At 38.7% G+C, this 22,931-nt stretch overlaps 1 protein-coding gene across 3 annotated transcripts in view; it reads right to left on the bottom strand.

Moving 5' to 3' along the window:
* Window positions 1–17,122, bottom strand: part of Pdlim3 (PDZ and LIM domain 3) — a 30,462-nt gene extending 13,340 nt beyond the window's left edge. For 2 of the 3 annotated variants that reach the window (XM_051182352.1, XM_051182354.1), the window contains exons 1-3: window positions 16,921–17,121; window positions 6,195–6,346; window positions 4,933–5,017 (exon numbers count right to left, since the gene is read on the bottom strand). In XM_051182352.1, the coding sequence (XP_051038309.1) occupies window positions 4,933–5,017; window positions 6,195–6,346; window positions 16,921–17,013 (330 nt within the window). In that variant the 5' untranslated portion in view covers window positions 17,014–17,121. Of the gene's footprint in view, window positions 1–4,932; window positions 5,018–6,194; window positions 6,347–16,920 lie in introns of all 3 variants that reach the window. The other variant, XM_051182353.1, reaches the window with a different exon arrangement.
* Between the last annotated feature and the right edge of the window lie 5,809 nt (window positions 17,123–22,931).

Here is a 22,931-nt window from a genome sequence, read left to right as displayed (position 1 = left end):
GCAGTCTCTATACCCCTTCGTTCATGTTTATTGTACCCAGAGAACACCATCAAACAATTCTTAGCTTCATAAAAACTAGTCATTAAAATTAATTGTTAATTTTAAAATAAGGTGTTTAAATGTTAGGGGGCTTATGTTAAGGAATTATATGTTGAAGGATTGAAATGTTAAAACAGCTGGGGTGAAAGGTATGCATCCGATGGAATGCCGTCAATAGCAGAAAAAAATTGAGCTGTTGGCAGTAGCCTCCCAAGTCCTAGAAATGACCTGGACAAGGACAACATTCGAAGCCAGTTCACCTTCAATTTCTTACTTGATGACATTGTGCATAGATGAAGGGTCAATGTTATTACCATCTTCCTCTGACACAGTGTGTCTGACTCACATACTTCATTTCTCTGATTTACCTACCATTTTCTACATCTTTCATATATAAACCACCGGGAGGCAAGAAAGCAATGACAGGAATTGAGCAAATATTTGATTAAGTTTAAATGAGGCAATGGATCTGTATCTTTGTGCCTGGAATGTATGAAGCTATCTGCTCACACCCCCTTCAAATGGAGAACAAAGTCACCCTGAAACCATCGTTTTCCTCTGGTGATGGACTTCAAGTGTTTCTACTTCTCATTAGAGGAGCGCCAGGGGAAATGTTTATGAGAGTTTGCTTTGTGTAGTTCCTCCTAGTTGCCAAAACATTGGAGATTGAAGTTAGTTTTAGGAAAACAAACTGGCTGAACATGGCAGTGCCTCTTTAATAGGAGGACACAGTTCTTTACCAAGACACGACCATAATGTTCTTCAGGCTTAGACAGCAGTTTCTTTGTTTCTAAAAAGCATCTCTTTTTGCTATGACAGGTATATCATATCTTTGAGTTACCTGGCTGATATTAAGCAGGAATGAAAGCAACAGTTTGCTCGAGGAAGGAAGCTTTGTAGAAGGACTAACAACACACCCATCTAGAGTGATGCCTTGTTTAGAAAAATGCTGGAGCTTTCCCATGGACTGCCAGATTCATGGAGAATGAATTCATTCAGTTGCTAGAAACTGCTTTGAACAACTTCTAAGGTCTTTTAGAAGCCTGAGACTCAAATCTGAATCTACAAACATAAAACTTTTCTATATTTAGTGATAGCATGGAAAATCTAGCCATTAAAATTTTAACATCAATTATTATAATTGTGTAAGAAAGTTTCCCAAGTTTAAACTTACAAGGAAAATGACTATATATCTTAACATGCTATTTCTTGGCTCTTGTCTTAAATAATGGGGCATAGTGTTTCACTTTCAGTGAGTAGATAATATGTTTAAAATAAGAAAGAATATCTTATACCATACCAAAGTTCACAATACTTACTGTAACAATTTGCCTTGGGTTGAGAAAAAAGACCTCAAATTTTCTATTATTTGGTGGTATTTTTCCACTCCCTTATAGGTAGCATTATAGTCACTGATGCCATTTGTTTTTCCAACTGACACACCTGTTTCCAGAAAGTTCCTCTATTTACACAGTCTCATTAAGGGGGGAAAAAGTGATATTTTTTTGAGATGCAGTGTATTGCTTAAAAATTAAAATTAAAAATCCAAATTAAAAGGCCACAAATGTATACTCTATTAGGAGAAAGTATCTCTATGTTGCAACCAGGACTCACAGCTGGCAGAGCTACACTGAAATTAAGCTGTCTTGTAGACCAAATGCCTGTGCCATGTGAACTAGTCATGTTGCAATCTGGCTAAAGAGCGGCATAAGGGGGAAACCCTTTGATGATTATGAGAGTTGAACTTGTTCTTATCTCTGAGCCCTTCAAAGGCTGACTTCTTGGAGACAGAGCCAGTAAGGACTAGGCATGACTCAAAATGAATGGAATTTTAAAAGACACCATGGAATGCTTGCTACAGTTGTTAACCTAATCGTCACTTTTTTTCACTTAAGAAAGAAGGACAAATTCATTTCCTTTCATTTACTTTTCCCTATTTGAAGAATTTTAGAAAAGAAATGTATACTCTAAACTTTTTAAGTTCAGGCTATTCCGGCTAATAAAATGATTAACAAGTGGCCACAATAGTTAAACTTAGAATTATGCCTTAGAAGCCAATTCTTGGGAAAGTGATAGTCATAAATTATTGCATACAGATTTGCAAGAGAGATCTCTTTTCTCACTCCAGCTCAGGTATTATCATCGATCCTTAATTCTGAAGAGATGGTAGCAAAACAGAAGACTCCCATCATGGCTTAAGTACATCTTGGTTTAATAAATCCTTCCTGGGGTAGGAGTGGAAACTGTGGTTAAGTGTCATACGGGGGTTTGTCCCATTGGTTGAAGTTGCTTAGTTCCCCAGACCTTACGTCTCATATTGGTGAGTTAGAGTTTTAAAAACAAGGATACATTTGGGATAGGAAAGTAATTTGCAAAAAGGTGCATGCTATACAGTGATTGACATGTGCTGTGAGTGGACAAAGAAGGGGGGGTTTGGCATTCTAAAGACTCCATGTTCGGACAGTCAACAGATGTATGCAGAAGTGCCACACAGGTCTCCTTTCACTTGCATTGCCTCTAAATGATGAACTGATGTGTATGGGAAGTAGGTGGGTGTGTGCCTTACTGCAAAGGGCTGTGTATACTCGATAATGATGTATCTAGATTATTGTGTTTCATCTAATCTCTCCTTATATCAGATTAAGTGCTGATTGAGGTATTGCCAACATACAGGACCCTAGCATGCCAGGGTGAGCCACTAATGGCTTTTAGATTTTTTTCACTAGATTTACAGGTTGCATATGTCTAATAAAAACTCAGAAATCCAAACTGCTCCAAAAGGAGAAACATTTTGAGTATGATATGTTGTAAGTGGAAAATTTCATGTCTGGTGTCATGCAATGGGTTTCAACTAAATGGGCTCATTACTCTGAGCCTATGTGTCAAGATGTAAAAGAGGCAAAAATGAATTTTGTGCTTAGGCTTGAGTCTCTTGGGTAAAGTATCTCACTGTGCATATACAAATGTTTCAAATTAATCTAAAATTTCTGGTCCTAAGCAGTTTTAATATGGGGCAGTCAATCCCATCCTTTTCAATGCTTGCTCAGTTACTGTAAAGAATGGAAGTTTCCTTTGATCTAAATATTGCCAAGATCACACAGGCCTTAATAGATGGAGGCAGAAGCTGCTCTGAGAGCTAGTCCTGGGGAACAGTCCTGGTCGTTGCTAGGAAATGTAGCTTGTCTCACACATTAGTGTGCAATTTACTGGGTGCTGGCTATGCTTGGGGGAAGTCTCCGTGAGAACAGACACATGGTTCCTGTCTTGAGAATATCCTATATCCTGCTTGCTTTTTTGGGGGGCCCCTTTCTCTTCTTCGGGTTCATAATTTTTAGGCACAGACTCTTCCCTTTTAGTCAAAAGCTAGGTCAAGAATCTTAAAAGCCCATCTCTCTAAAGAATACAAGCTGTCTCCTTTTCTGTGTGGGCTGGGGAGGGAGCTGTACTTCAACTGAAATGAAACTTGGAAGAAGCTTGTTTTATAATGTCCTTTGGAGCTGTACTTCAACTGAAATGAAACTTGGAAGAAGCTTGTTTTATAATGTCCTTTGTAATAGTCATGAAGAAGGGACTCTTCCTTGTCAAAGAGAGGTGCATACTGTCAAGAAAGTCGGGGAGGCTTCTAATTACCCCTTGGGGGCTGAGGAGAGAGAACACTTAAGCATAAGCACTCCTACTCGTTTGACTAGCTGTGGGCCTTTGCCTATATTGTTTTATTTACATCTTCGAGCAGCCTATGAGACGCTTGTGCTTATGTTGGGCTATGCCTATTTAATGAGGAGATAATAGAGGTTTACTGGGGCAAATAGAAAGTACTGAGCAGATGGACCTGACCAGGGGGAGAGTGCTGATATGTGAGCTATAAATGTGTTCTCAGACAGTCTTCATTAGGTCTATAGAAAACTGAACACTAGCATAGCTAGCATCTTATTGGGAAATCTTGTTTCAAAGATGATATTAAACACGTGTCTTTGAATGTCTAAGCCTTGGCAGCTTCTAAGCAGAGATTTGAAAGCCCTGTTCTAAATTAAATTTGTCCTTCAATTTCAGTTTGGGGGGCAGTTCTGAAAGTGGCCTTAGCCTGATAAGCCTTGGGTGATTAGATTAATGTGGTTCAGGAGGCAGGGTTGCCTCAAGGGAAAAAATCCTTTATCTCTCATAAGTAGCCGCACAAGCTGTGTATCTCTATGATCACAAAATTCAATTCTTTTTAGGTAAGGTGAGTTTAATTATAGAATGTTAGAACTGAAAATTAAAGAAGGGTGTCAAAACAAGACCTGGGCAAAGACCTTCCAGGATTGAAGATGGAAACACCTATTAGATTAGAGCCACCTGCTTCAAATGGCCCAGCCTGGTTTGTATGTTTGCTTTATTTAAATAATTTAAATTTCTTAGATTACATCATGGCCATTGATTCAGTAGAAGTCTATCACAAGAAATGAAAAGAAAGGGGGAAAAAAAGAAAAAAAGAAAGAAAGAAAAAGAAAAGTGGACTCCATGCAGGTTTAGTCAAAGTGTTCTGAATGAAAATGTGTTTCCCCCCATTTTGTTTGTGTCCTGGCTGGCATGGAACTTCCAGTCTATTCCAGACTGGCACTGACCTTTCAGCCATCCTGTCTCTGTCTCCCAAGTTCTGGGATCACAGACATATACCAAAATGCCCAGCAGACAATATAATTGACTTTTAAAGAGATATTTGCCTGGGCACTCTCTCTGTTTTTCCATGAATGTAAGAAAACATGAATCATGTCATTTAACCTCAGAGAATAGAGCCCAATTAAGGCTTTGCAGGTGACTTGTTCTGATTCTTAGGGTTGTCACTTCTCCCTCCAGGAAGCTTGCCCACCCTTGAATGAAAATGCGATGTAATGGTATTTCCTCTTAACTTCATACCTGTGGTTCAGCTTCTAAGTTGATTTTGAAAGGGTGTGTTTTTCCATCTTCAGATACCTGTGGAGACCATAAGCGGGTTTCTGCCCTGAAAATAAAACAGTTGCAAAATGAATAAAAATGGCACCCCTTTTTAAAATATACATTATTTCCTACTCTATTTTCAAAAAATACTAGCAACCTTCACTAATTTAAGCCAAAAGGATTTAGTTTTTTTTTTCTTGTTCTGTATATCTGTTAGTCTTACATTTTTAGTGTTTTTTTTTTTTTTTTTTTTTGAGGACTTGAGAATACATTAAGTGCTTGGTGTGGCTTCTGGAGAAAGTATGTCTCCAGTATGTGTAGGAACATCAGAAGAGGGACACTTGGAGACACACCACAGATACCAAGAGGCAACATGCATGGATCTCTCTTCTCTTCTATCCAACTAAAGCCACCACAGGAGCCAGGGAGAGATTGCCACATGGCTGTGTGACTGCATCCAATAGCCATGGTTTGTCCAGTTCTTATGTATCTGTGGCTCTGCAGCATGAGCACAGATAGAAAAGAATCTGTTTTATTCCATGAAGGTTATGGATGGCTAATGGATCAAGTCTTCTATCCACTGGAGATAGTGGGTACAACAGCAACATGTTAATCACATAAGCACGGCCACTATAACCAATTATTATATCATTATTTTCAGCTTCATATCAAGGCTCTCATAACAAGAAGTTGGGTTCAAATTTCAACTTTGGGAGACAGGCTAGAAATATCCATATATTTATTATATGCACATATATTCCCCGCACATTGTCTCTTGGAATGAATCTGTATAAAACAGCTTACAGTATAAAGGATATTAACAACCAAACTTAACATGATTGCATTGGGGCAAATCAAGAGATTTTTTTTTTTTAAGCAGCATCTTCCAATCCTATTCCATCCCCAGACCTATGGTCTAGCTGTTCATTCTGCTTTGTGTTCTCATGGCTATAATTATTTTCATAGTCAATTCACTGGGCTACTATATGAAGAAAAACCATTCCTTTGTATAATTTTAATTTTGACATTTCAGAGAATTTTTTTTTGAAATTGGTTCATCTATGCATGCTAGATTGACCAGCTTCAGTGAATGAAAGAATAAAGGGGCTCATACAGTGAAAAAAAAATATCAAAATTCTAGGTCTCTGACATTTCTCACAAGATGATGAGACCATTTAGAGCTCTGGTTCAGGTTCTCCTGAAAACAAGATCAAGTTCTGATCCCATTAGCCAAGATGTACCTGTCAATCTTGAGACACAGTTGATACCCTGCTGCTTTTATCCTGTCCTGTGCATCAGCATGGGTCATGGACTCTGTACCAAAGCCATCAATAGCCAGGATGACATCTCCAGGACACAGGTTGGCAGCTGCTGCCTTGCTTCCCGGGGTGATCTGGAAGATATATCAAGATACCATTTAAAATCCAATATCCAGCAGTATCTTGAGTTTTTTACTTAACATTTGTATGTTATCCTGGAAAACTTTTCAGTGTTTCACTTGTTGCAAAATCTTAAACCTAATTTTAAAACAACTTTCAGTTGTTCAATTATCTTAGTGATGTTTTATTATGTTAATTTTGATTCATACTAGCTATATTTTAAGATCAATCCTATCTCTTGCCATCTTTTAAATATTTTCTATAACTACATCTGTGAATATTTTCTTTGTTGAAAACATATATATATATATATATATATATACATACACACACACGCACACATATATATGTGTGTGCATGTGTGTGTGTGTGTGTGTGTGTGTGTGTGTGTGTGTGTGTATATATATATATATATATATATATATATATATATATATATATATATATATGCCAGAACTTTCTATTTGGAGATAAAGTTTTCTACATTTTGGTGACTTTGGTACTTGAAACTAATTTAGCATTTTCATTTTTAACTTATCATGAGGGGGGCAGCATGTATTGGAAATTTATATTCCCAAAATTTATATGATGAATTTCTTTCAGAGTGATGACTTTTGATGGAGAATCCCTTGGGAGGGTCAGCAATCTAGAACACTCATGACAGAGATGAGTGTCCTTACAAACAGACCTCCGAAAAAGCTTTGTTATTTTTCTGCCTTCTCTGTAAGAACAAAAGAAGTAGGTTACTTGAAATCTGGAAGAGAGTCCTTGCAAGAACCCAATGATGTTAGTCCCCTAACTTCGGATTTCTAGCTTTTAGAGTTGTAAGAAATAATTTTTGTTGTTGAAAAGCTGCCAAGTTGTAACAGTTTAAACTGAGACAGAACACCTAAATGTAGAAATCTGCAGTCACTCTTGAATTGTCACAAAGAAGCCTGAAAATATAAACATTTATAACAACCTAGATAACTGAAACTACTAGGAAGAAAACCAGAAATTCAAGGAGAGATGGATACTTCCAAGGAAGGAAAAAAGCCCATGCCTGTGCATGAGCCTACCTGATGGAGCATGGAGGAGGAAGTGGGCATAACAATTGCTGTGAGGTAAAACGATACATTGCTAATAGTTTGGTGTGAGTTAGCATGAATGCAAAGAACTGCTAAGAACCAGTGACACAAAGAAAGTTTGTACTTAGTCGTCGTATCTTCTCCATGAATGAAGAACAGATGGAATAAATAAAAAACACCTAATAAGATAGGTTTTAATTGAACCAGATAGGTAACTACATTATATATAAATTGTCTAAACATATTACTTAAAAATCAGAGACTTCATAATAGGGAAAAAGCAATATTCATTTTCCCCCCTTTCTGACAGAAATGTGTATAACTGTCATCTCAAGTAGACTGCAAGCTAATTCAGTGGAGAGCCCCTGACATGCTGATTTGACTAGTGATTTTTCAACTTTATCATGGTTCAAAGGGTGTATAACCCAAGATGAACCATATTTTGGGTTCTGTAGTGTGATATTTTACTTAGCCAATGATTTACAGTATAATACTTTTTCATGATACTGGGGGGGATAACAGCACAGCCCCAGGTCCACAGAGCAGGGGTTGGGTGGGTGGTGGGGATCTGATTGTGAAGTTCAGGCTAGGTTGGTAAACAATCAATATTCTATATGTACCATGTTTATAAGCTGTGGTGCTGGGTGTGTTAAATCTATCAAGATGCACACTGCATTTTCAACTTACAGTATTTTCAACTCTTGATGGTGTTATCAGGATGTAAGTCCAACACAGGTCAAGGAGTATCTGTATTACTAATGTTTCACTGTCTATTTCCTGGTGTTTAGATTTAATAGATGAAAAAGTGAAGAATGAGCTCAAAGGTCATTTAAATCAGGGCTTATGAAGAAAAGGCTAGTACCCCAGAATTATGTATGTGTATGTGATTTGTATGCATGTGATCTCTCTCTCTCTCTCTCTCTCTCTCTGTGTGTGTGTGTGTGTGTGTGTGTATGTCTGTATGTGTGTGCACCTGCTCATGTGTGCTCTGGGTACAGAGGAGGGCATCAGGTTTCCTGCTTTATCTTTGTCTCCCTTATTTACTTTGAGACTCTCCATTTCCCTGGCTGGGTAGAAGGAGGCCTAGTGACTGTCTTGTCTCCACCACTCCACAATGACTGGATTACAGGTCAAGTTGTGACTGAATTTTTCTTGGGTGCTGGAGATCTGGACTCAGATCTTCATGCTTGTGCAGCAGGTGCTCTTCCTACTAGGCCATCACCCCAGTTCAGTGCAGGTTTATTATTATGAACTTGCCACTGTTGTGTTTGGAAGCTGGCAATTGCAAATTAGAATTAGCCATGAATCTTATTTTAAACTTCAAATTGCTCTAAGAATAAACTCTGTGGTTCCTAATATGTTACTCTAGGGTTAGTAGTCAATTTGCTATTCTCTGTTTGCTTGTTCTATTCTAAAGAGATTCAAATTCATTTAAATAAGTAAAATTACAGAAACAGTATGTTCTCACACGCCATGGTCTCCAGTATTATCACTAGATTGTTTATTGTTCTTTCTTAGTTTCTGGGTCATGAAGATTTTGTAGGAGGAACAGTTGATAAAGCTTGGTGAAGACAACTGAGCTTAGTACATCTTAGTCCTTGGAGGCTATTTTATAGCTACTTTTCATTTAGAAGTTCTCTTAATCATTTAATATTCTTTCAATATAGAATGTCAAGGGCAGTACTTTCTATTTTTAAGCTTCTGAGGTCAGAATGCCTCATTTGGTTTAAAACATTAAATGAGGCTTAGTGTGCTTGTTTGTAAAGCCCCTCTTAGTTTTAATAATACAGTTGAGCAGACTCAAAAGTATGGAACACTAAATCCAGATCTGGAAGTGGTTAACTTTTTTTTTGTTTTAGCTTTGGTTATTATGAATGGAAAATAGAGACATGTATAAATGTGCTATGTATGTGTATCTACATGTATCTGGGCTTCTAAGCTGTGCTGTGGGTGGGTTAAATGTCTATACTCATGTAAGCAGACATCAGAACTTAAATGTTGAACAAGTAATAAATATTGACTTTATATATTGAACAGACATTAGATATCAAAGTTGGATATTTTAGATAGTAGAAAGCACTAAAATTTATTGACAGTAAATACTAAACTTAAGAATTTTATCTTATCTTTATATAAAATGCTACATTGTAAAACTGTTTTCAATTGTTCCAGAAATGCTCATGATAGGCTGAGCAGAGAGAGCTGTTTCATTTCTGCAAGAAAGAGATATTTCTAAGTAACACAGGGCTTTCCGCTGAGTTGAGAGCAGTTACAGGACCATGTCATCAGGCATTTCAGAAGCTGGCTTGGTTAACGTTAGTTGTCATCTTGACAGAGTAGTCATCTGAAAGGACAGTCTCAATGGAGAAATTGCCAGTTTAATCGACTATGGGCATGTCTGTAGGAGATTGTCTTGACTGTGATTGATGTAGAAAGGCCCAGTCATTGTCAGCAGGCAGCCCTGAACTGAGTAGGAAAACAAGCTAAGTCCAAGCTGTCCAGCTAGTGAGTGGCTTCCTCCTTAGTTTCTGCTGTATGTCTTGGCTGTGAAATGAGTTCATAATGCTATGGTTCTGTCTTGCTTCCTGCAGTGATAGGCTGTGATCTGGAATTGTTAAGCTGAGATCCTTTTCCCCGATGGTGTTCTTGGTCAGAGTGTTTTAACACAGCAACAGAAATGAAACCAGAATGGGTGTCAACTAGGAACGTGGCTAGTGATAGCAAGAACCCTCTTCTGACTTTGTTCTCAACATGGCAATTACTGTCTTTACTCATCCACAGATGGATGGATTGGACAGAAAATGGATGTAGAGGGAGAAGGAGGCATATGAGTGAGGCCTTTGTTGTCTATAGTTGTATAATTTAGTAAGGCAGAGGACTAGAATGACTAGTGACTAAAATGACTGCTAATGACCTTGTTTTTGTAAGTTAAACCATTTACTGAGGTATAAGAATACATTGTTCATGATTAATATATATTATTGCTTTTTGTTAATGTTCTATTATTATATTATTATATTGTATCTTTATAGTGTGCTCACAGCTTTTTATTACTATGTTTTCTCCAGTGAGGAGAACAGAGGTGAAATGAAGCATAGGGTTTTAGTTTTCAGTTCTTTTTTTCTCTCAAGACAGGTTTTCTCTGTGGAGCCCTGTCCTGGAACTCACCCTGTAGACCAGGATGGTCATGAACTTAGAGATTCACCTGCCTCTCTCTCCCAAGTGCTGTGACTAAAACCATATGTCACCACCAACTGCTTGAAGTATAGGATTTTCAAGTGAATTATTTTGTATTTGGGCTCATTAAGGTCTTAACTATTAAATTTACCAGAGAGATAATTGGCCATCACCCTGAAGTCAATCACTCAGCAGCATGATTTTCAGCTTCCCTGTTACAAAAATCACCTGGGGTCCCTTGTTGGCTATAAAGACTACATTCTATACAAGATTTTTGGAAACCAAACTCAGAATCTCTAGGAAAGGACCCACGAGCTTGGATGACTTTGGCTTTTCATGTTAACCTATTTGGTTGTCCACTATTCCCTACCAAATAAACTTTGGGATCCTTGCCAGGCATATAAATTTCTCAAGGATCTGGGTACTGTGGAAGGGTCTAGAGTGACATCTCACATCCTTTACAGCAGAATCTTCTCATGACCCCAGGCAAGGTATTTTGAAAGTGATTTTCATGATTCTTACGTGCAGTCTGGGATGAAGGCAGTCATTTTGCCATGATAATTTTATTATTGAGGCTTATTATCCTGCTTAACTCAAGACAGTACTGTAAAACAGTTACTGTTATTTTAATGTGAGAACATTGATGCTCAGAAATTGTAAGATACTTATATAGAGTTATTTATTCAGTGAAAAATCTGAAATTCTTACTGTGGTTGTTTCACTTATTATTCTTTGCAGTAATCTTCCCAGTACTGTGCCTCCTGCTGTCTATCTAGGCCATACTTTTCTTGGGGAATTTTGGACCATTTTATCATGGTAGTTCATGTACATGTCCCTTCTTCCACTGATACATAAGCTTTTCAAGGGGAGAGATCCATTTATATTATATTACATTATATATCCATCTGAATTATAGTTGTTCTCCCTTGGTGCCTTTCTATTAGTAGGCTATTTTGTGCTCAATATTATGAACATATAAACTAATGTGTGCTTCTCTGTAGACACAGTCTTTTCTAGCACAAAATTATACAGGTTTTTATTCACACCAATCTTTCTACTACCCTTGTTTTATCCTGGGAATGGATTGTGTCCAACTACAAACATTCCATTTCTAAATTTTCAAATTTCAAATAAAGTTTAGATTGGAGCAACAGACTATTGTGTGTGTGTGTGTGTGTGTGTGTGTGTGTGTGTATGAGAGAAGAGAGAGAGAGAGAGGGGGAGAGAATCTGTATGCATTAATGGTACACTGACACACACTGTGTTGATACTCAAGTCCATGTAGCATTCACAGCCACACTGACTCTGGAGCTCTCTGAAGAGAAGGAAGAGGGGATAAAAAGGGAGGGAATAACATACCAGCCTCAGGTATACACCCATTTCATGACATATGAACAACTTGAGTTCGTGCTGACTTCCATATAGGAATTTTAAAAATGTCAACCATTTGTGACTTGTCTGTGAGAGTAAACCCATTTCCTGGTTGGTCAAGAAACTTCCAGAAGAACCCTTAGGATCTCCTTTCAAGAAAAACCAAAGAAGCTCACAAAGACGTGTGAAATAATCACTCTCTAGTAGTTTTGTATCATTGTGTGATATCTGGCAGGATAACCCATTGAAGGGGTAGAGGGCTTCCTAGGCAGGGGTGGGGGTGGGGGGGTATTGAGATTTAACTTTGAAGGCTTGGTCCTTGTGACTGCATCCATGAGCTAGGTTCCACTTTCTAACATTTCACTCTGATCTAAAGATGCAGTCTTCAAAATACAATGCAGTGTGGGGCATTTCAAATTTGAACCACAATTCTCCCTTAAACTGAACATCCCAAGCCTACATTTTATCATACACAAAGTATAGTGCATGTATTGTCTAGAAAGCCTTGGGTCTGGTGGTTTATTTTCCTGCCTTTTGTGCATGTGTTTTTTTCAAAGTATACTAAGAGTTATTGCAATGATAAGTAGGTTTGTGACTAATTATGGGACAGAAACTCTTTGTCTTAACTTTGTGAACTGATATTTCTGCTGACAGAGGGAGTAACATGTTATCTTGAAGCAGGAGAGCATAGGAAACAAACAGTTTAGCAGCTGGGGATCCCAAGTTTGGTTATGTACTCCCCAGCACCCCTGATAGCAATAATATACTTGGCAGCCTAGTTCCTTTGCTTGTACATACTATGCACCTCCCCCACTCCAAACAGTGTATTTAGTAACCTTAGAATTTTCTAGAACCTTTCTTCTGCCCTATACCAGGCTCCACGCATTCCCATCTCTATGAATGGTATGAGTTTTCTCATCCCCATTAGCAATCAAATTTAGAGACTCTCTATTCAAGAGTATTCCCATCACAAAAGTGTGTGAATAGAAGGGCTGATTCACCTTGATCTGGCTTTGGATACTTGCACAATAAGGCAAAACAGTGTTTCCTAGTAAACTTTTAGGAGTTTCCTACTCACCATCTTATATGTATGTAGAATTGGCTATGAATACAATTAAAACCAGCTGCATTATAGGAATTGACATGCACAGCAGAAAAAAAATGAGTATATATCCTAATCTATCAATCAACATAGAGAACTACCCAAACTACACCCTTTGGTAACCAAATCCTTCTAAATCCTATAAAAGAGGCATAGAACAATGATGGGGGGCGGTCCCTTGAGTAGTCTTACTAATGTGGCCCACTGTCGGTTTTGACAATGCCTCCCTCTGTAAACAGTACTCTGAATGAAGTTATCTTGCTACTTTTGCAAGTTCTTGTGAGCCTCTATTTTCAATTCTTTGGATAAGAGACTAAGAAGTTGGCATGCCTAGCTCAGATTCTATCCATCAGTAGCTTTTCCACAAGCTTTGGTTGGAACTCTATTGCCTCCTAGGGATCATTGCTATCTAGAAGCTCCTTGATGTAGCATGAGGTTACATCCCAATCTTTTGCAACTTCTTTATGCAGTTGACATAAATTAACAAACATTTAATATATTAAACCTATAGCCTAATGTGGAGCGGAGCAATACACTGTAGAGGTTTATTGTTGCTCTTCTGGTCATGTGGCTGTTGCTAGCTATACCACTATCTAGCATCAAGACAGAGAAGCACACTGCCAGTTGCTAGCCCAGGCACACACCAAAAACTCTTTAAGTATAGTCTGAACTGAAGGTGTGTCACTTTCACACAATTATAAAGTAGCAGTGCCATGAATTGGGGACCCTCCATAGTCTGTATTTATACAGAGCAGGTCAGGAAGTGTACATACAAACCAGCTTCTAAGAGGACAAGAACAGACTTAAATGACTCGTGAAAATACCTCTTGTGTATGGAAGGTTTGTCTTGTGACAGTAAGTATGGCTTTTAGCATTTCAGTCTTTTGTGTCTTTAAGAATTTAACCAAACAGACAAATAGTCACCTTTATTGTAAAGTGATATTTTGAGAGTACAATTTACCTATTTATGGTGATACAGTTATGTAAAATGTGGGCAAATTAGTCATTCATATTATGGTTATATTTATTTTATAGCATATATGATGATAGTATTGAACAGTTTCCAGTGTAAAAGGTTCCTACTCTCAAGGATCAAGTGATGGAGTGGGGTATGCTTAAGTATCTGTGGTATAGACATGATGATAATAATAGAGGACAAAAGGAAACCTATGATCATGCAGTAAATAAAATGACCACAACTAGAGGAGAGATTGGGGTAGAAGTTTTGAATAGGTTTTCATAGGCAGAGAGGACCAAGGAATGGGGGTAGAGAAAAGAATTATGGGAGAAAGTGATATGTATCTGAAGCTTAGCCATGTTAGGGAGGTCACAAGAACTGTGGCATCACTGTCTGTGTATGGGGTGAGAGGAAGAAAGGGAGAGAGAAGGAATTCACAACAGATAGTAAAAAGCCATCTTCTGTTTTCTATGAACTAGTGATATCACAGAAGGATGTTTAAAGGGAGGATGAAAGGCCCCTTTTACTTTTCAAAGATGGATGGTAAGAGTATACAGGGTGAACTGGAGAAGGCAGGCAGGCTTCTAGGCAGGAAGTTATGAGACTTGAATAAAGATAGCAACCAGAAGAACAGAAGGTGGACCTTGAAGGAGAAGACGAGATCACTGACATATTGGGACACAAGAGACAGTGAAGGACATTTTTGTCATGTGTGGACTTAAAGAGTGTCGGCACTGGAGCAAGGTGGACCTGGTCCCCTTTTGTAATCACTGGTGCGCTGAAGATCACCTTGAAGCCTCATTCCTCTAATCTGTGAAAGGAAGCCCTTTTCTTTTTGCGCTTATAGGGATGCTGTGAGCTTGAAGTGAGTCACCAAATAAGAGTCTTAGAAGAATGTGTACTAAGCAAAAAAATATAACAGTATACACAGTATTAGCCAATGCGTTCTAGAATAATGTTAAAATTACAAAATCGAATGATCCCACTATGTAGTAACAGCAGTTAGTTTTGACTAAATCCTCCTAGGTTTTTATCCAAATAATTTCCAATGCCTCTGTAATTTCAGTGGACATATTCTTAGTAAGTTTCAATGAAGGCATAAAAGCCCAAATGAGTAGGTATGCATTTATTCAGCAAGAATTCCTGACATACATGGCTTTAGAGACAATTGGTGTCAAACAGTTCAGTGTTATCTGTGCCCTAGAAGTAAAAATAATTGAAAAGGCGTACTTTAAATAAATAATGTCTGGTCTATTATTGAATCAACTGTCTAGAGTTGTGGCACAGATTAAATATGAGTTAGAAATCCAAGACAGAATGGCTCTTCAAATAGAATTGTCATTACATCAAATCCATTCACTAATAGTCTTCATAGTTCAAATGCAGATGAAATTGCTTTAAGATAATATTGTTTTTAGTGTCAACAATCCAAAATTTCTAACATATGATTCATTAGGTAGATATGTTACAGACTAATTGTAGATTAATTGTTTTGTAAGTTTCTTCAAGGGTCTTTATGACATAATTCATTCTTTAGGATTTAATTTAAATATGGTTTATTCTTTGTTAGGATTCAAGAGCTCCTGTTATTTAATATGAGCAAGTGAAACTGTGTAAACTAAGCATATTTCTTAGTAGAAACAGTAGAACTGTTTTCTTTGGTAAATCTATAAAAGGAATTGCTTGGCCCAGATCACGGAAGTATTTGCTGCTTAATTTACTTAAGAGCATTTCTGGGGGGTATGTTTTCATGTCTCATATAAAAACACATGTCAGGCGTGTTTATATGTTTTTGAAAAATGTAAAACAAATCTTCAAATGACCCGTTGCGTGCATCTCTATGATACATGCTCTGAGATTTTAAACATGCAGAGTGTTTCCCAAATGATATTGACATACATGTGTTGCATTATTCAAAGATTTGTGAATGGTCAGATTATAAAGCATGCATTCATAAAATATAGTATGAGCAGAAAGAGAAGTATAACATTTGGAAAATAAAATCATAATATTTGAAAGTTTATGCCTTTATGTTTAAAATGGCTTGCGTGTGGTAACTGAAGTGATTGCTTTCAAAAAAACTGAGAAACTATCAATTAGACTAAATAGTGCTTTACAGTTATTCTAGAAATTGCTTGGCAGAAAAGGAACCCCAGGTTTATCTTCACACCCTTCTTCTGTTTGGGTTCTGCTTTAGATAACATGGGATAAGGCAGTTTGCTTTTGCTACTGAAGTCTTTTCAGTTATTAGCCTGAGTGTTGTTCTCTGTCAGATAAATTATCGCACAGGTTTTCTTTGTAGTTTGAATTATAGGTAATGCTCCTTCAGCCAAGTTCCCAGCTTTGGAAAATGTTTACTCAAAATGCCTGGGAACGGAGGAATACACATTAGTAATATTTTCCCTGTCTAGGCTGATATGAGCAGTTCCAACTTGGCCAATCCATACTATTCCCTGTGAAGAGCACCCTGCTGAAGTTCTCATCCAGGCAAGAAAATGGTTCAGGTGCAAGTTTACAAAATATCTTCGAGTTCTTAGTATCTCTTTCTCCTGCATCTGTTTGATGTGAAAGGAAGTCGGGTGGGGAGAGCCCGAAGCACCTCCAGCTCTGGCACCCTCCCCTGAGCCCAGAAACTTGAACTGTCAGTTGCCCTCTCCTGGAAATGTGGCTGGGGGTCCAAGAAAAAGGGATGTTGGATGTGAGCAGACTTGGTTAAATTTCAATAGTGCTTTGCATCTTTTCAGCTTGTTGCTGAAGTCCAACTGGGAGCCAGAAGCTCACCCGCCCCCCTCCCCGCACTATCCTGCCTTCCTCCCCAGGCTTCTAGACTATTCTTCTCTAGCTTCAGGGCCACTTGCAGTGCCTCAGGAAGCCAGGTGACCTGTGGCAAAAATCAGAACGGAAAACACCTACCCTGGTGATGACCAAAGGCTGGTTGAAGTCTATGCCCCCCGAGAGTCTGAAGCCCCAGGGCGCAGGGCCCGGGAGGACCACGTTCTGGGGCATGATGCCCTCCTCCGAGTGGGTCCAACGATGGGTGCACACTGCTTGTCCCGGAACCGGACAATCCACTTAGTTCCCCAGGCTGCGACCTAGCTGGGAAAGTTGTCGGGAGTTTTATCCCTGCTGCTGAGTGACGTCACTGGCCTCCCCTCCTCCCCGCCCCCTCCCACCAAGGAGAGCTCCAACTTTGGAAGTGAGAGAGTAGCTTCTAGCTGGGTGCAGTCGTCCAGAACGCTCCCCGCCCAAAGAGGCTTCAAGTTTCAGCTTCCATCATTCTCTTAAGAAACACCTGTCCTGTTTATGTCTACTTGCTCAGCAGTGCACTTTACTGGGAAGTTACAAGCAATCAAAACCACAGCCTCTGTACTTTGAATGAAAATAAAGCACAAGTACATCCAGGCACTTAGGAATTTAACAGTTTTGAGTGCCTTAATATTTTCTTACGTTCTAACTTTTGGTCAAGTTAAAGTTTTCATTTCTTTATCTGAAAATAGGAGTAACTATTCTAGTTGTAGGAATATCGTGAGAATCAGGTGGTGATGAAATGTTGCTACGTACTGCCCCCTCTCAGCATAAAAAAAAAAATCAAGCATTTCTGCAATTAAATTATCTGTGCCTAACCAGGCATGTCTCACCTTGTGACACAGACATTTATTATCTGTGATGTTTATGCTTGTACTTACCCCCTCTCGTGCTGTTACCTCTCCCCTCAAATCTCACGATGATGTGTTAGGCAAGTTTTCTATTTGAGTTTGGGATACTTTCATAGCTATCTCCAGGGACAGGTAGACAGCCCAGGGTATGTAGGTTGGACATGAATGTTTGATACATAGGGGTAAGTGTGAGGATGTAGTAGTTGAAGCTCTCAGTCTGGGTGCTGCAGCCAAAATGAGGGTATCTATGGGAATTCGAATAAAGGGACTCAGAAGTTGCTCAGACTGAGGGAAAGGACAGATGGTCAGAAAGGGTGACTGACTATTGGTTGATTGTTTCTATAACAGGTCCAGGTGTGGTAATGATTGCTTTACCTGTGTCTTTGTCTTTACTAGTCCAGCAAATTCCTATGGTTAGTGTCATCTCTTAGGCTAGAGGATAAAGTCTCTGAATCAGACTAGCTCACAGAGGATCACAATAGCTAATGTATGGTAGAGGAGAAAGAAACAATCCAGATCAGCTCAGCTCCAATGTCTGCCTGGTATAGGAATAGAGGTCCTCAGGGGGAGGACCCCAGCATCCTGAGTATGCACAAAGGCATATCTGGTTCTGTGGGTCAGAATGTTCTGATTCCCAAGAAGAGAGGCAAGGATGTGGAAAGGGAAGTATGAGATGCTTAAAGTCCCAAGGCTGGTCTTGGACCTAATGTTCAATAGGATAGGGCCATATTGGCATAGGAATTAGAACACTTTCAATAGAGTATTCTGCTTGGATATGCTTGGAGAAAAGAGAAAGGAGAGTCAGGAATCTGTAAATAGAGTGGGTCAGTCTGAGAAAGTGTGGGTCCCAGAACCAAGAATGGCATCACTTTACCCAATATTGTGGGTCGTACAGGTCTCAAGGGATAGGTGATTTTTCTGTTTTAGGTATTTCCCAGTGCCCCACCTATGTTGAATTACCAGTAAAATAAACAATATATTTTGTTGAGTTTTATCTATTTTGGATGGGCAAATGATTGCAGAACACATTTCCTCTGTCAGTCACGGCACACACACACACACACACACACACACACACACACACGTTCATACTCATGGTTGTTGGAAAGAATGAGACAAGTTACTTGATGTTGTGTAATTGTCATCACCTATTGTTTATTCCTATCTCATGAACTGGTTTATAGGACAGGTTGGTTATACCATACTTTTTTGTCTTTGTACCAAATGTTTGGTGCCATTAAATCAGAGCTTCTTAAACTTTTCCACTAATCACTCATTTTTGTTCAAGAAACTTTATATTAATTTGAATATATACACATACACACATACATATACCATACATGCAAATATATGTAGATACATGTAACATACATATACACATATATAATGTATATGTAAAATAGCTATACAAACCAAACATTTATTGATAATAAATCATAAAAAAACTATTTGAAAACAATTCTTGGTATGCATGTACTCCTAAGGAGAAAAGCAAGTTTTTATGGTAATGAGATGGATGTACTTGTTTATTTTTACATAAACATTTAAATCCTGCTTGAAAATTTGATAGTGCTGCACCAGCCCCAAAAAATACACAGAGACCCTATATTTGATATAATGCTGTAGGTCAGTTACTAGTTTCTTATCAGCTAGGTCTGTCTTAATTATTAACCCATTTCTATTAATCTAAGTAATGCCACGTGGTCTTATCTTACTGGAGAGAGGGCCTGGCATTCTTCTCTCTCCATTATCCATCTTGAATCTCCTCCCTACCTCTTCCTCTTTCTTCCTTGTCTCCTAGTCCTGCCTATCTTGCTTTCCTATTGGCCAACAGTGCTTTATTCATTAACCAATAAGAGAAACATATTTACAGAATGACATCTCCCATCAGGACACTACTTTGCTTTTATAATTGTGCATGCTTAGAACAACACTTCCTATGAATATGTAGGACTGGATGACACAAATGTTCCAACATGTTTAGGGCCACACCAGAAAGTGTTGAACATTCTGTGTTAATTTCAAGCCAAAAATCATTTAATACTTTTTGTATTGCTTGAGTTTATGACTTATGCCACAGGTATATATGTATGTATATATATATATGCATATATATATATATATAAATTTTATGTTGATTGGTATATGTCTATATGAGGGTGTCAGAGGCCCTGGAACTGGAGTTATAGACAGGTGTGAATTGCTATGTGGGTGCTGGGAATTGAACCTGGGTCCTCTAGAAGAACAGTTGGTGCTCTTAACTGCTGAGTCATCTCTCCAGTCCTGTTAAACCAGTTTTTAAAAATCAAATATTCTAAGATATAGATGCATTCATTTTCCTTTTCCCTTTTCTCCTTTGTAAGGGAAACAACAGAACAGTGTTTTATAGTGATAGACTAAGAATGATGATAGAAAAACATTGTTTTCTATGATTAAATCACTATGCTTCTTTAAAAGCAGGAAGTTTTTGTTGAGTAAAGACACTGCAATTCATAGCACATAATACACTCAAGCTGAACAGAGGTGTTTCAGGAAGCCTTTATTAGTGCTGCATGGCATGATGGCATGTGCAGTGTAAAGTGCACATGTGTGTTCAGACCCAAGACTAGAGTACAGCCAGGAGATGCAACATGGAGCATCCCTTCCACAAACACTTCAGATTCATGACATGCTTGCTTTTGCATTAATTTTGGGGCATTAAGTATTCAGAAACCTTTAATGTCATCTCATGAAACCCATATGAGGGTACAACACACAGTTTAACAAGTTGTGATTTGAAATGAGATCACATTAGACAGAAGCATTTGCTGTGCAGTCAAGAGGACTGGAGTTCAGATCCCAGCATTCACTTAACAAGCTGGGTATTGGCTAATGCCTGTACTCTGAGCCCCAAGGCAGCAAAGAGAAGAGGATGGCTGTTTGAGCTTGTTGTCTCTGCACCTATCAAGTAAACATTATCATGAGGTTCAGGGAGAGACCCTGCCTCAAGGGACTAGACAGAGAATGATAGAGGAGGACATTCAACACCATCTTCTGGCCTCTGTATACATGTATAGTTTTGCGTGTGTGTGTGTGTGTGTGTGTGTGTGTGTGTGCGTGCACGCGTGTGCATGCACATATTTTGTAAAAGCTGTTGTGATGTAGATACAGGAAACATTAGTACAACATCTATATACTACCCAATGGGTTGCTAAGGCTTTATAGAATGAGGAAAGAAAAAGTGGAATGGGCAATTTTTCTCCATCTAGGGTTCACTGAAGCCAACAGGAGAATGTTCAGAGATGACTGTTCAAGTAGACGTGACAGCAGCTGTACATGACACACTCATTTTTATTTTCCTTTTTAAAGAAAACCTCAGAAGAACATGTTTGTAAGGTTTTGCTTATAATATTAATTTTATCTAAGATTTTTTATACAATATATTCTGATTTTAGTTTCTCCTCTCCCAACTCCTCCCAGATTTTGCCCACCTCCTTACCCACCCAAATTCAACCTTTCTCTCTCATTAGAAAATAAATAAGCAATTAAAGAAACAAATGAACAAAGTGGAATATGGCAAACAAACCAACAAACAAAAATGGGCCAAAGAAAAAGCATAAAAAGCATAGAGACAGAGACACACAAACTTTCACACACATTAATCTCATGAAAGAACAAAATTGGAATCTTATATAAGCAAAAGACCTGCAATATTATAAAATGCCCAGATAAAGCATTATGTAACAAAATCCCTCTAAAAATACCACTGAGTTCATTTTGTGTTGGCCATCAACTGCTGGACAAGGGCCTGCCCTTAAGTGTAATTTGTGTATTCAGTGAGGCTCTGTTGGAGAAAACTAATTTTTACTTAGTGAGTGGTTGTCGATAGGAGATGGCTTCGGGGTTAGGGACAGGATCTTGTGTTCACTTCCCCTCTCAGTGCTGGGCTCTATCTGGCTTAGGCCTGCGTATGATGCCACTATCTCTATGAGTTCATGTGCACTCATCCATGTTGTGTCTGGAAAACACTGTTTCTTTGTTATCTTCCTCTTGCTTTTACAGTCTTTCTGCTTTCTCTTCTGCATGGATCCCTGATTCCTGAGGGGAGGGATTTGATGGAGACATCCCACAGGACTGAGTGTTCTAAGGTCTCCCACTCTCTGCACATTGTTTAGTTGTGGGTCTCTGTATTTGTTCCCATCCCCTGCCAAAGGAAGCCTCTCTGATGGTGGCTCAGCAAGACACTGATCTATGAGAAGAGGGCAATGCCATTAGGAGTCATAATGCTATGCTCCTTTAGCAGAGCAGCAGTATTTGATTTTCTCATGAAGTGGGACTTAAATCCAATCAAATATTTGTTGGTTTCTCCCACAACTTTTGTGCCAGTGTGATGGAATAAGAGTGTCACAATCACCTGTCCTTGGGAAAGATGTCAAGAGAAGCTCTGTAAGGCTGGCTGCAGGTGGGCAATGCTACTGGGCAAAGTCTTATTCTTTAGTATCTTTTAGCTTTTTGAAACAGCCTTGTTAGGTACCTGGCTGGCACAGCACTCACTGTATAGTCCAGCCTGGCCTCGAACTCACAATGACTCTGTGCCTCAGAATCCCAAATACTCAGATTGCAGCCTATACTACTGTGCCAGAATTCTCCTTAGTTATTGTCTTTTTCAAGGAAATAATTAAGCCCAGAGACATAGGCAGTTTAAGCAGAAGTTTATTTAGGAAAGCAAAAATATTACAGGGAAAGATGAGTGGGGTTGACCTGAAAGGTGATAGTGGCACATTGAGTTCTGCATTGTAGATTTTAAAAGGTGTCTATTGTTCCTTCCCTCTTCTGTGTCATCACTAAGTTCTTCCCCATGGGTACAACCTTCATCCCACTCTGAAATATGTGCTCTGGGGTCAAGATGTCCCTATGACTTCCTTTCTTTCTTTCCTTTCTTTCTTCCTTTGTTCTTTTCTTTCTTTCTTTCTTTCTCTGATTATGAAGATGTTCTTTGATGGTTATGGATAGTCACAATGAAGATGCCCTGGAATCTGAATTTCTGATAATGTGGGAAGAACCTAACTGTAGCTATCGAGCCACAAAGGGGCATTTTAACCATCAAGAGGCAAAGCTACAGGGATGTAGCATGCTTTCTCTGGTTTCCTGACATCTCCTTGCTAACCCAGTCATATTGTACACAATCTCAAAAGGGGAGAGTATCCTCAACAGCCTCCTTCCCCCTGCTCATGTCTAGCTAGCTAGCTATTTTAAAAGTAATTTTCCAAGTGGCTGAACTGGGAAAAG

Source organism: Phodopus roborovskii, unplaced genomic scaffold (genome assembly GCF_943737965.1).
Source record: "Phodopus roborovskii unplaced genomic scaffold, PHOROB, whole genome shotgun sequence".
Classification (NCBI taxonomy): domain Eukaryota; kingdom Metazoa; phylum Chordata; class Mammalia; order Rodentia; family Cricetidae; genus Phodopus; species Phodopus roborovskii.
This window is presented reverse-complemented; position numbering and strand designations above follow the sequence as displayed.